At 39.8% G+C, this 14,918-nt stretch overlaps 1 protein-coding gene across 1 annotated transcript in view; it reads right to left on the bottom strand.

Moving 5' to 3' along the window:
* The window catches only part of LOC127957684 (cilia- and flagella-associated protein 77), a 39,245-nt gene that overhangs the window by 2,621 nt on the left and 21,706 nt on the right, over positions 1-14,918 (bottom strand). Inside the window, exons 3-5 of the mRNA XM_052556315.1 lie at positions 4,787-4,886; positions 3,330-3,558; positions 84-189 (exon numbers count right to left, since the gene is read on the bottom strand). Coding sequence (XP_052412275.1) covers positions 84-189; positions 3,330-3,558; positions 4,787-4,886 — 435 coding nt within the window. The remainder of the gene's footprint in view (positions 1-83; positions 190-3,329; positions 3,559-4,786; positions 4,887-14,918) is intronic.

The following is a 14,918-nucleotide window of genomic DNA, read 5'->3' as shown; positions in this document are numbered from 1 at the left end:
TCAGTGGACACTTACAACATAATCACTCTTCTCATAGAAGCAGAGGTTGATATTAAAGTCATACTGTGATATCTTCAACAGACCTTCTTATGGCGATGGGCCTGCAGGATTTTGTCCTTGACCTGCTGCTCTTCCAGCCATTTTTGAGCATACTTATACTCCATGAGCTCTGAGATTGGGGTGGATGGTCTAAAATGGAACAAAACAGTTCTCCAAATCTAAATATTAATAATTCTGTGATTTACACTTCCTTTGGAAGATAAAAGCATAATCAGATTAGACAATAAAAGGATTGTTCACAAAAATGAAATTCTGTCATCATTTGACTTTATTACTTCTTTGGAACAGAAAATATGACATTTTGAGGGTTTTTTTTTTCACATAGGAAGTCAGTGGTAACCAAACTGTTTGGTTTCCAGCATTCTTTAAAATATATTTTGTGTTCTGCAGAAGAAAGAAAATCATGCATGACACGAGCTCATGGAACGACACAAGGGTAAGTAAAAAAAACATCACAAAATTTTCACTTTTGGGTGAACTATTCCTTTAATGTTTCAAAAAATAAATAAAAATTCAGATTTCTGCAAGTGTATTTTTTATTTTGCCACAATCAGTGTTTGGCATTGACAGTCGCATTTAATAACATTTGTGACTCTCAAACACAACTCATTACATGCAGTATTCCATTCGCTACTGTATGAACGAATAATCGATGTGACACTCCTTTTCTGTTGTCCCGGTAGCCATAAATATAATCTGTAACTAATGACCTTGAGGAAACTATGTATCAAAGATGGCGATGTTCATAACACTTATCGTAATCGTAAGTATCGTAATAGTTGTATATTTGTGACCCTGGACCACAAAATCAGTCTTTAGTGTCAATTTTTCTAAATTGAGATTTATACAAAATCTGAAAGCTGAATAAATAAGCTTTTCACTGATGTATGGTTTATTAGAATCAGACAATATTTGGCCGAGATACAACTATTTGAAAATCTGGAATCTGAGTGTGCAAAAAAAAAAATCTAAATACTGAGAAAGTTGCCTTCAAAGTTGTCCAAATGAATTGTTAGCAATGCATATTACTAATCCAAAATTAAGTTTTGATATATTGACCTTAGGAAATGTACACAATTTCTTCCCGGAACATGATCTTTATTTAATATCCTAATGATTTTTGGCATAAAAGAAAAATCAATCATTTTGACCCATACAATGTTTTTTGTGCTATTGCTAAAAATATAACCCAGCGACTTAAGACTGGTTTTGTGGTCCAGGGTCACATTTTATCTGGGTGTTGTGATCAATGGCTCAACATCCTAATGAGTTAAAGCAGGCAGCTAAGGGAGCCTCCCAATCCAATCATCCTAACACTGGATGAGGTTCTGGTTAGTGCAACGGAATGCCGAGCACTCCTTGTCACTGCCGTTTGATCTGGGACTGCCAGGTGTAAAGTTGTGAAAACAAACATCCTTATATCTCAAATAGATATCTCCAGATATATATCTCTTGTGTGCATGTGTGTGCTATATTTATTGCGTGTGTATGGGGATGTTGACATTTTGTGCAAGGATCCTAGCACACCCTCATTAGGGCTGACCGTGGCATTGGCAAACACCATTTGATTGATAGAGTGCAGGGCCAAACAAGTCCCTGTGGACCCCTCATCTTACCTCTCATTGCTTCAGACCTCCTTCCTCCTGACTGGCTCTTGAAACACACTCTCACCTAGCACTTCTCACACTGGATGTATCAACATCAAGTGTGTGTGTGTGTGTGTGTGTATGCGAAAGAGAGAAAGTCTGGACACAAAGCTGTGTTTTCAGTTAAATAATTCAGCTCCATTTCAACAGTATCAAGGCCCAAGAGGACGAGAACAAAAAAGAAAGCAGGCAGAAGGCAGAAGCAAGGAGTGAAGGGAGCTTGTGGCGCTGTGGACCGCTGTAATAATCTTACCTGTGTGCTCTCAGCAGAGTGCTCGTGTCATATCTCAGTGGGCACAGAGCTCAAAGATGAGTGCTCTCTCCCTTCCTTCTCCTTCTTTCTCTCAGTTTCTTATAGATATACAATTCTGTACCTCTATCACTTTCCTGCTCTTGCCTTTTGCCTCATCCAGAAAAACAAAACACCCAAATCACTTTCTACGCTGATCAACAACCACCCAACTCTGATTCCCACATGAGAATGGCGTACAGATCTGTAAATACGTAGGTTTTCATAGACCCATTCACAGATCTGCTCCCTCAATATATCCAGGCGAGTCAAAGCAACTAGATATTTTCCAGTCTATGGATTCAATTATACTGGGTTTGTGAATTCCTAGCATGTATTGCAGCAATAATTAATTATGTTGTTATTGTTGTAAGATTATTGTTTTGCTGTTTTTTTGTTATGTGTGTCAAATTTTGAAGTCTTATTGTATTTCTAAATGCACATTTGCTAAACAATAAATCTTTGGTTGCCTCAATTAATTTATTGGCATGACATTTTGCATTTAGTAAATGAACAAATGCAAAATGACGAAAAGTAGTCTGACTTAAGACAATAGTTGAGAGAATCAAAAGATTTGTATACATCAATTTGTGTAACAATTCCTTTTTTTTACAGTACAGAACTGATTACTAGCTTATGAATATTAACTACAGAAATCCTACATAGCCAGAAGTCCTAAATGATTTTCTGAAAGGCTGGTAAGTAGGTGCTGGCCATATTCGGATTTATTCAATCTAATACCACTACAATCAATTGACAGATGCTTCTTCAGATGCTTATTTGCATGGCTGGCTAGTGGCTATAATTTGCAGCCAAGCAAAACTAAATTCTTAAAATCTAATGTTTACAAAAAAAATCCCCCAAATGTATTATTATTAATTTAAGAAATGTTATTGTTAAATATCCAAAATACAATGGTGTATAATCCCTGCAGTGCTACTGAATATGTTTAGGAAAAGTTTTATTGACATTTTCTTACAGACAAAGCTTTGTGGCAGACTATAAAATTCTTCCTGTGTTTTGGAATGTTCTGATTCACTGTCTATATCTGACGTGAGGGTGTGTATGTGTGGGTGGGAGATGTAAACAGACAGTGGGAAAGAAACAAAGCCGAGGCAGAGCGAGGAATCATTAAAATGCATATCAGTATGTAGAGACGGTTTCCTCCTCTTTATAAAATACATTAGTGAGTTATTAATAGGAATATGAGTATTCTCGTTTTCTTTGAAAGACTAAATTATTGTTTACACTAAAAATAATGTTTTGCTTCCTTCCGATTTCCCACAGCTTTAATTGAGATTAGACTGAGACTATAATGGTGAACACACACTCACTTGTTAGTAATTCCAAACGAAGCATCTGGTGGTATGCGAGCTGTGGCCGACCTGCGAAACCCCTCTCTGGTTAGCGGCTGGCGCCGAATGTCGTGGGTGGCACGGTACTGGTGCAGCTCTTTAGCAGTAACCAAACCTGACTTGACCCCTTCTCGGTTAAGGGCGATAAAATCCCTCTCAGCCTCCCTGTTTCTGGTAGACATAGTGTGAGTGTGCCAGCTGGAGATAGCTAAAAAATGAAATAGAGAGAAATCACAGCAGAAATATACTATGAAATCGATAAAGACTTAATTCAATGCACACAATTCCTTTGAGGAGAAAGATTACAGGGCACTATAAGATTTTTCTAATCAGTATTTACTTCTTGTTTTTCCTTAAAAATATCAAAAGAAAACCGATTTACTTGAGAAGCAAAATTTCAGAAGATATTACAAAGACTCGCTTTCAGATGATATGTCTGAAACTGAATGCAATTAAATGTATGTGTAAAACAAGAAAACAATTTGCCAACAGGGTTAGAAAAACTTAATTCAGGAAATATTCTCTGAAATCATTTTGCTATAAAAGTACGTTTATCTTAGATTTCACATTTTTCTTGCAATGTGGCAGCTTTGGACTCTGAGGGTGATTTTATAGGTCTAAATAAGTCACCATTTGTTATACAAATAGACTTCTGGAGACTTCTTGGACAAATAACACTCTATAGACAAACATCACTATATAATAATAATGTTAAATTAACTTTTTTTTTTTTTTTTTTTGCAAATAAATGACATATACTTGCACCTTGTTCTGAATGCTTAACTTAGAAATATTAGCAGTATTCAAACTATTAGATAAAGCCATAGACAGATCAGCAGTTTGAGGCAGAGATGGCTTTGGTGACTGGCAGCTTTCCATTATGCCACCAGGTAAATAAAAGTAGACATGGGCATGGGCTCCAGCAAGGCTCTGGCTGACATGTTCAAAACCAAGTAGAGATCAATTTTGGGTGTTTTTGGCAATAATAGTTACATAAGGATTTGTGATGAGTAAGCTTAGATAAGCATGACAGGGTAAGCACAGCCTAGAACTGCATCATAGGTTATGGGACTGTATAAGGCCTTGACACTTGCAGTCACTGCCTGTCATCCGTTGGAAGTGTATAATTAAAGTGTGAGACGGGGAGCCAGTGCAGAAGCCAGGCACAGTTTAGTATGCTAACAGGAGCGCACTGACAGCACAGGCTAAGTGCCTGAGGGGACACTTACTCAAGAAAACGCACTGTGACATCATCCTGTGACAAGAGTTGAGGGGGAACGGGAGCGGTGTCTCATAAACAAAAGGCTTTGAGTTAGTGTAGATGGAGCTTTATAATGACTGAATCATAATGATGGGGTTTCAAATGTAAAGTCAACAGTGGTACAGTTTTAAATGCAAATATAGTGTCAATTTTACTAAATAGTTTTGCCACTTACCCTCTGGCACTCCTCCATCCCGAACTGTGGTCGCTGTCCCAAAAATAAAGTCAGGTCCCGGATGGGACAAACCTCTTGACTTGGTCTTTCCAAGAGCTGGCTATAGAGAAAACACAATACTGAGATTAAAAACACGAGGACACTATTTCATTAAATATTTGTATTCATTCATTTTTTTTAAATACATTTAAATAAGAAAAATCTTCCCCCAGGCTTTACCTCTGAACAGTAAAAATATGTAAAAATATGTAAGTTTTCCCCACTTGTGCAATATGAAAAAAATCTAAATATAAATGAAAAATTCATTTTTTTATTTTAAGTACATTTTAATAATTATTTAAGAAATATATAAATATTTATTAAAAAAAATAATAATTAAGTTATTGTTTTTATACAAATATTTATCTCATTTTCTCTCCAAAGGCCGTTTTATGTCTGTTTTCTGACAGAACAATAGCTCTTGTTTTTCAAAACCTTTTTTTCTGAACCTGTAAACTGTCAATCAAACTGTCAATCGTCCTCAATTACATCACCACAATAAAGCCGCTGTTAAACTGAAGCATTTAACGCCGCAAGACAATGCATGCATCGCGATGTCAAAGTTTTACGGACCTCTAGAGTGGCGGCTGATTTCTTGATTGACAGGCAGTTTTCCGACCTACACCTTCAAACCCTGGCACACAAAAGCATCTGATTGTGTCTATTAATAAAATCATAATTATGCACAAACTTATTACCATAAAAAAATGCCGCAAAAGAAGCCCAGAAGTGGTGTCTGGCTGCACAGTAAAACAAATTCCCATTGAACGTTGATGTGAGTGATCTTGATGGCTGATTTCTTCAGTCAGGACTCAAGTCTGAATCACTAGCACAATGTAGTCCAGTCAGTTCATGTAGAGTATGATTTATGTCTCCAGAGTCATAACTAAGATGATTGACAGCTAAAGAGTTGAAAAATCCTACCATTTGTGTGTAGGGGGGTTGTTTTGGAGGGGGTATTTACCCCCTATCAACATCTACTCAAAGAAAAGCTCTCATGGGGCAAAAGAAAAGCCCACTATTTTTCTCTGAGCTCTGTTAAACAGCTCAAAGCCTTGTTTTAAGAGCAGCTTAGCTGCGAAAAGGTGGAAAATTGAGAATCAAACCACGGCAAAGGTGACAACCGGATGTATCAAAAGTGATCTGTGGAATATGGTGCCTGAGCATTCCAGAAGCACAAATCTTTGATCTTTGATGGAACATGAGGGAGGTGTGCTCATGTGTCAGTCACAGAGTTACATTAATGTCGGCGGTTCTCCTTACGCTGCCGTATGCGATTTTTGGAGGGAGAAAAGAATCAATGCAGTGAGCCTGTCGTCATCTCTGGAGATCTCTGTGTGTTTGCTGTGCTCTGAAGACTTAATTCTTGGTTAAAAACCCTCAATCCTTCATTATTCTGAGCTTCGAATAGTCTACATGGAAAAATGGATTTGAAAGATATTTGTCACTGGACCCCCACCAATCATGCTGGGTAAGTAAAGCCCTCCTAAAACCAAACTCGACTGCCAAACTTGGCTCTTTTTTATGACGAATTCCTAAGCACGGCCAAACTGAGATAACCTAAATCTTTCTTGGCCTTTTTAACTCACAGACACCCAACCTCTAGTTAACATGTCTGCTGAAACGTATCAAACGCTTCTTAAAAGTGCCAATCTTTTGAGCAAGTGCCACCAGGCTTCTCGGCCAGCCCTTTAATCCCCTTCGCAATTTTAATCTGCAGATTGTTTTGAGGAGATCACTTAGAGATGCCTGACAGAACGTGTTGACCGCTGGCGTAAAACGGCTAATCAGACCCCTCAAAACATTATTGGGCCTTTCATTCGCAATAAAAGGGCTGAAAGAGAAGAGGACAACAGAAAAGGCAAGTCGGGCGAAGGATTATGTTAAGCAAAAGCTCCTTTTATATTGTCATTTACTGGTGATCTGTCTCTATATTGTGTTTTCATTAACCAGGCATGGACCTGCTGAATGAGCCAGGGGCCGGTATGAGAATAGGGCCGCTTCAGGAGAGGCTACACGAGGGTCAGCAGGAGGAGATTATTCGCACAGGCTAAAAGAGACCGAGAACTGGGACATAATCACCTCTTACTAAGGAGACCCCTTCAGTCTATTCAGGTCCCCGTGCTTTAATTTCACCATCCTTTTGTGTTCTCTTGCTCATGTGTGCTTTTAGGATTTCGCTTGAGCTGCTGAGATTAGCTCAGCACTGACCCTGTGAGTCCATCACTGCACTTTTCAGTCCCATCGCCAGTCCTGTTTGAACACTTGCACAAGTTTTTTTTTTCTCTTATGTTGCGAATACCATGTGGTATTTGTCTTTTTTTTCCTTGATCTCACCCAGACATCATTCCCGACAGTCTTGCTACTAGATTTACACACATTTCGGAGAGAAAGCTTCTGGATAAAACTGGTCTGCTCCTCCTTTCCAAGACCTAGTAGGCTTATTCGTTCCCTGTGGAACCGGTTTAATCTTATCAGGCAGCGGCATGGAGAGCTGTGAGCCAGGCCTGATCATCTCATCTCATCAGCGCTGACAGACAGCTTCGCTGTGAGTTTCTCCGTCAGACTTACAAATAAAAGTGCCCATGATGATGATTAGAGGATAATGGCAGTAATGCTCACCAAACTGTCTCCACTAATTATTATCCCGCTCTTCCAACTCAGTTCAGCGCCATCTGGTGCCTGATTCCAGGACAGCAGGCACATTGGCTTAAAATTAATCTCTTCATCTCAACTAAAACTAGATAGAGGGAATGAATGGCGGAGAGAAAGTGGAAGTGGGTAAGCACAAAAAAGAATCTGTATCTTTGTCACAGTGTGATCTGATACACTTCATGGAGAGAGAATTCAAATATATTCACTGTTATCAAGAAACAGAGATGAAAACATGCTCTATACTCATCATTTCAAACCTCACTGCTGTATGCATTAGAAGGCAATCCAGAAAATGCCAACATGTTTAAGTCAGCTAAAAAATACATTTATTAATAAGGATTAGGTCAAAAATGCTGAGAGGAGAGAAAGTGGAATCATAACCCTAACTTTCTCATCAGATCACAGCTTTGCTCTTCTCTTGCTAAATCTGTCAACTCTAAATTAATATCAGCCTACTTCTATGAAATCCCCAGAATGTCAATGCGCGCATATGTCCAATGCAAACATACACGCACATTCATCTCATTGCCTCTATAGTCTGCCTGGTTATTAAGATGCTAACTCTCTTTATGTGTGGCAAATCCTGAAGCTTTGGGTATAATTGATGAGGCATTTCCATAAAGAGGGTCAGCTAATTGGGAGCATGTGTAGCAGAAATGAGTCAAATCAGACAAATCAAAGAGTCTATCAGAGCTGTGTGCATTGAAACATGAGCTGAATTCCTCAGGAAGTCATAAATCAGTTCTAGTGCCACAACAACCAAGCAAGATAACCAACCAACCAACTTGTTCACACAACAGCTTTCAACATTAACACCAATAGAACAATTATTGACAATTTTAATTCAAAGAAGAGATTGTCAAATTTATTGTTCGTGATTGGAATGCAACGCTGGACATCACATGTAAACCCAGGAGATCAAGTTAAATACTTGCATTGACTTCCCCCCCCAGCCAGTGAAACCAGACTGAAATTCCTAAGGGGGAAGGGCTTTAAACCTTTGTCTTCACAGAAAAGTCCCTTTGCCAGAGAATGGCAAAGAAACTGCTTTTTATACATTATATATGGACCAGAATGAACTCAAAAAGACTTATGAATGAATCATTCCATTGCTTAACTCCATATTCATTTACGTGTAACCCACACATTTGACTATCATGTATAATCACTTATTGTGTATGTCTTTTGATAACTATAGGATACCTAGTCATGTCTAGTATTCAAATAATCGCATTTTCTTGCTTGATATTGTCCTGACAATCATTTATTTGTAAAATATATCATAATCCTGTTATAGGAATCATGTCCAAAATTAGACCCTGTGAGGCAAGAACCACATGCTTGGTAAGATAAACAAATGATTTATGATACCCAAGACTCAAGAACATATCTGATTGGTCAAGGCAACATTTGAGGGGTGACCAACAGGAAGTTTTAAATACTTTGGACACGATGTAATTTCGCTTTTAGTCATGCCTTGCTTTTAGTCTGCCTGCTGCTATTAGCCATGTCGGCTTTTAGTTCTAGTCTAGCTGCTGCTATCAGTCATGCCTGCTCTTAGCTTTTAGCTTGTAGCTTTGCTACCTAGCTTTAGCTTGTAGCATCTAGCCATGCGGTAGTCATCATTGTTCTTTGAGCGCGGTTCCAGCGTGCCTGCCTGCTGCTGCTATGAGAAGGAACACAACCTAGTCTCGTCAAACTTTATTTCTTTTCTTTTCCGTTTGAGAGTTTCGTGTTCTGAGTTAAGTTTTGTAACGTCCATTCAACTTCAACCAGCGAACACGACTCTGCACTTTCAGCCAACGCCCAACAACCACGGGCTTCCCAAGACGTCACGTCAGAGACTGAACTTCCAGCCAATCAACGACCTCGGGATAGCCCTTTCACCGAGGCTCCTTCTTCACAGGAGATGCAAGTAACTTTACCTCCAGACTGTGACCTTTACTGGTGTATCTAATATAATTTTAACCTCATTGAGGAACTCAATGCGAGCGCTAATTACGTGATTGATGGTTGTTCATGTTTATGCAATTTAACGTATTGCTGTTAACTTGGGATTCCATATTTCCATTCTCTTAAACTCATCTTTCCCTAACTTTCGACCTTCCTGCAACTTGTGTGAATGTGTGTGTGCGTGCGTTTATGTGTTAGATTAGTTTATATGTCTTAGATTTATCTAATAAAGCCTTATTCATATTGAAAAGAGAAGTATCTTGTGTTTTGTGCTTACAAGTTAATGTCTTAAACTGTCGATCTTGTTACTGTGCTAATTGATAGTGTTTTCACTATAGTTTGGATATTAGTATCCAGCGCAGATTTGATGTTAAACGGCTCGTTCACTGAACCGCAGGCGCGTCTCCGTGAGCAGCCGTGAAACAGTGATTCTGTTCAAATTCCCTTTAAAATCTTAAATGATTCCCTTTGAGCTAAATTGACCTGTTTCCCTTACATTTATAATGGTGGAGAATGCGGGCAGTTTAATCTAAATTGTGAGCATAAACCAAGTTATTTAATCTTTGATTTTGCTAAAGGAATGAAAGATGAGAAGCTTGCGAGACCAGAGTATGTGTGTGTGTGTTTGTGTGACGTAAGCAGCGCGCGCCCTCCCGCTTGAATGAAAGGAGCTAGAGGAGACTTTAACTCGAGTCCGTCTCCCCTTTGTTAACAGCAGTAAGTGAACTTAAAAGTAAACATCTGAGATCGTACAATAAGGTAGAAATTGAGCGTGTTCCTCATTTGTGTAATGCCTTGTTTTATAGCTGATTTGATTTCACTGCGTGTTCCAGTGTCTCAAACGCTATCTCAGTCACTGTTTGCTGAACGGAGCTAAACTGTTAGTGTTTAAAAAGGGATATAAATCGGTGAATAAAGAATAGTTTTGAGCGGGTTCCTCAATCTATTTATCAAAGTCCCCGTATTCATATTTCATATAGTTTGATTGCCAGTGCGTGTTCCACTGCCGAATCAAATTTGATATTCGACTCCCCTACGTTAACGTTAAACATTAGAGAACAATGTTTGTCCATTTGTATCCGTTCACAAAGTGAATGCAATCTCGCGTAACACGGCGTGTGTCCGAGAGTAATTTGAATGGGAGTGTTTTAAAAGCTTGATCAAGTAAATTTTAACTGTGTACCAACAGCGAAGGAAAACTTTTATGTTTGTGTCCAGAAAAACTGGCACGGAGAATCAAATTGCTGAGATTGATATAATAACTACAGCAGGAAGCTGCTATTTGAATTAAGATAAATTTAACTCTATACAAACTGAGAGTTTAAGTGCCACATCGCAAAACCAACTGAAAGGCGGTGTTGTTATTTGTACAGTGTTGAAATGAGCCGACATTTCATGTAACATGCTTAACTGTATTTGCAACAACGCAACGATTGATGTGCTAATCCACTAGAATGTGTTTTGGTTGCCATAGTGACGACCGTGACCAGGAAGCCTAACGTACTTCCGGAGCAACTCTGAACTGTGCACGCGCAGCGCACAAACTCCGCGGTGTCGCTAAGCTAACGAAACCATTGCATTTACATTGAAGTCTATACTAAAGCCACTAGCCTCAAAGGTTAGCCGTTAGCATTACCATCCAGTGGTAGAATAATGTGTGTTTGGGCAACGCTGACGTGATTTAACCATTTTAAACATCTTAACTAACACTTGTTAGTCCCTCTCTTTTTATCGCTCTCTTTTCTCACTAGACCACTTATTTTCATTTTACTAGAAAGGGAAATACTGACTCACAATTATTAATTGTCAAATTGAAATTTAATTGAAACATTAAATTTATTTTTAATCATTTAAAATTTCCCTCTCAGATCATTTCATATGATCTTTTATTTCTAGTATTCTCTTTTGGGTCTAATTATTTTAGGAATGAATAAGCCTTGAACTTTGGAAGTTAAGTAAACTTATTCTTCCTAATTTATTTATTACCCATCTGAATATATGCTATTCAGACCTTTACTTATTTGAATGCGTTTTACCCCTCTTCCTGTTTTGGTTATACACTTAACCACTATTGTTTTACGTATTGATTTCCTCTTTTTAATTTCATGTTTGCATATTTTGCCCATTCATTAATTTTTTTTAATTTTCCTATTTCTTACCATTTCTTTTGTGTATCCTAGCCTGGGAACGACAAACCTGAGCCCTAAAAGGAGACATTGTTATCCCTCACTACGAGTTCAAATAAATTAGAAAGACAACCCTCTTTCACTTAAAGTTTATTTTGTTTGATTAGTTGTGCAGCAACTAACACAACGCTCTCCTTGTAGTTGAGATAACTGCTACTGAGACTTACCATCTCCGTCCTCTCTCTCCTTTACTTTCCTCTTCTCTTTTTACATTTGTAGGACATGTAAGAACCATCAATCAATTCTAAGTGAAGTAAATACACAATCGTGCCAAAGACGACGAATCATCCTTATGAATTTGATTGTAATCATCCTCTCATTTGTTCTTCCTAACCTCCCTACATTTGGAAACGCAATCCAAGTTTTAGCATCTCATCCAACGTTGAGATCAATTTAATAGAGATACGTGTTGAGCAACTGTCGCCTCGCTGACTCCCTGGTGAGCGATCCAACTGAAAGGTGTACGGTGTCAATCCTGTCAGACTAAGAAAAGAGATATCAGAATTATTATTGTATTCTTTTGTCCAAAGCAAGAAATATAATAATATTGTTTATGTTTTTGATAACATTTAATTGGAAAAAAATAATTTTCCTCATTTGAAAAACAGAAATTTTGCTTGTCAGTGGAATTTGTTTTTCACCTCTGTCTCTCTTTTCCTCTTCCTCATTAGAGTGACAAAGTCTTCGCATCTCTAGTCTACTTAGACACCCTGAGACCAACACAGTCATCACCACATTTCACTAGTGGTTCACAATCACTGATACAACACTTAGTTGTCCCACCACACATAGGCTTTTACTCCACACAGATCTGTGTCAGTCTCTCTTCTCCCCAGCGTGCCAACATGCCGCAGACTGCAGACCCCATTTCCCATGGGGAAGATGTGAACATTTGGCTGAGAGGCATAACAGACAGCCTCACTCCAAAGACATTTGAACTGTTATTATTTTTAATAATAATCCTAATCCTGAGAAGATTCCTGACACAAGATTCAAGCCAGAACAACAACCACGAGGAGCTAGTCAAGATCACAAGCTCACTAAGCTATGCCTTCACAACCCAGCTGAAACTGAGCGACAAGCACATCACCCACCTTCAAGAGGAGCTGACACGTGCTCAACATCGCATAGACAAGCTGGAAGTGAAAGTTCAAAATCAACTCAAAGCACCCAGCGAGAGGGAGCAGGATACAACAGAACAAGTTATGAAGCTCCTAGCAGCCCTGGCAGCAGCTCAGCTCGACCAGCAACATGCAACGGCTGCTCAGAAAGACCTGGTAAACAGACTCCAGTATGCCGAACAGCTACTGGAGAAAGCCAAGATAGACATCAGAAACAAGAATTCTGAAATCAGTGCTTTGAAAGACCACCTTGAAAGTTACAGAACTGAAATGGACAATCTGACCCAACAACTAGACGATACCAACGATGAGCTCTACATGGTCAGAAAAGAACTCCAAAATGCTTACAAGCACAAACTAGAGCCAAGAAAAGAGAAACATCTCTTAGCCTCATCACTGCTGAGCAGAGCAGAGTCCCACGTCCAAGAACTGGCATGTGACGAAAGGAGCGAAGGGCCACAACCCAAAACCTCACCTGCCTTCGCCACACAACCCTTTCCTGCCAACGAAAGAAAACCTCCCGTCCAAGACCTTGAAGCTGCACACGGGATGACAATCAAAGACCTCAACAAGCTGTCTGAAAACATCAGCAGGTTCAACCCGGACTCCACAGAGAGCCCCGACATCCAAGCTTACCTGCGAGATATCGAATTTCACCTGGAAGTGAGACCTCATGTGACTGACAGAGACTGGTTATACCTCCTTAGAGCCACGTCCAGTTCCGAGGTACGAAACTTTCTAGATCGACAGCCCAGTCAAACCAAGTCAAACTACCAGCGACTTCGTGAGGTCCTGATTAAAGAGTTTACAGACCCAGAGTCTGAACATGGACTGTTAACTGCCTTGGAAACCAAACAAGGTCGTCAAGAGACTCCACAAGCTTATTACAACCGACTCCGACAAGCCTACTTTGGTGCACACAACAGCCCTGACCTTGAAGAGGATGTGAACTTCAAAAGCCTCTTCCTAAGAAATCTGCACCCTGGAGTCAGTCACCATCTAGGTGTCATGGCCTGTCCAAACTCCATGACCATCCAACAGCTGCGTGACCTAACACAGAAGGCCTATAACAAGCAGAAGTTGGCCTCAAAGAAAGGTAACAAAACATCCACACTCTTGAACTCTGTCAACAAAGACTCAAGCCTTGCACTGGACGACACCCAGTGGCATCACAACACCAGAGTCTTCCATCAAGAGCACAGAGAACGTGACGCCCATATCCACGACCGCTTTCAGCCCAACTGCTGGAAAAATCCATGGGACCAGCCACGCTTCTCAAGAAACCAAAAGGATAAGAACATCTGGAAACCTAACCAGATATCCAAAGGTAATCAGCTGACTCATCCAAGAGCAACTCGTGTGGGTAAGCGACAACAAAACCCACCTCAGCACCACTCAGACATGCACAGTGCTGAGTATGCACAAGAACATAACCGCTTACCATTAGAAGACACGGAACAAGTCATGGAACAACTAAGAGAGTTCCTTCAAGACAATTTACATGCATATGACCACAAAGTTGAGTCATGCTCGCTGTGACCAGCGACAGAACGGAAGGCCGGTGATCCCCTGGTGCACCACATCAGAGATGACAAGCACCTGTTCAACAACAACCCAGAATGAACAAGTCTTTAACGGCCAACTGTTGATGAAAAATCTGAGGTACTAAAGGACATCACCTCAGTCACTAACAAACTGTCAAATGAACTCCAACTCCAAGTTCCAAATTCCCTGTCTGTGCAACAGCAACCACCAGAGCACAGAAGGTCAGAAAGTCTGCTACAGCCAGAAGGCATCACAAGAAGAATGCAACATAGGAGACAAGTTTTGCAACTCAGCTTCACACAGCCATGCCAAACTGCCTCCGACTGTCTGCTAAAGAACTTCCTGCCTTGCTGGACTGACCCCTCATTAGACCATGGACACGCCCTCATCCAAGCCAAGGATGCTGAGAGCCAGTCTTAAGTGACATGCTAGAAAAAGGGGGAGACAACACAGACTTGAACAGATCTGACCACACATGCACTACACCAGTAATACACAACATTACCTACACCCAGAGGTAAACACATCTACTGATAACACAGTCAACAAACATATTCTTCCCACAGGTAGAATATCCAACTTTTAGCGTAACAAAGTTACACATACCCACCATGAAGAAACGTGCAGCCATCC

This window comes from Carassius gibelio, chromosome B5, assembly GCF_023724105.1.
Source record: "Carassius gibelio isolate Cgi1373 ecotype wild population from Czech Republic chromosome B5, carGib1.2-hapl.c, whole genome shotgun sequence".
Lineage (NCBI taxonomy): Eukaryota > Metazoa > Chordata > Actinopteri > Cypriniformes > Cyprinidae > Carassius > Carassius gibelio.
Note: the sequence above shows the minus strand (reverse complement) of the source record. Positions and strands in the feature narration are given on the sequence as shown.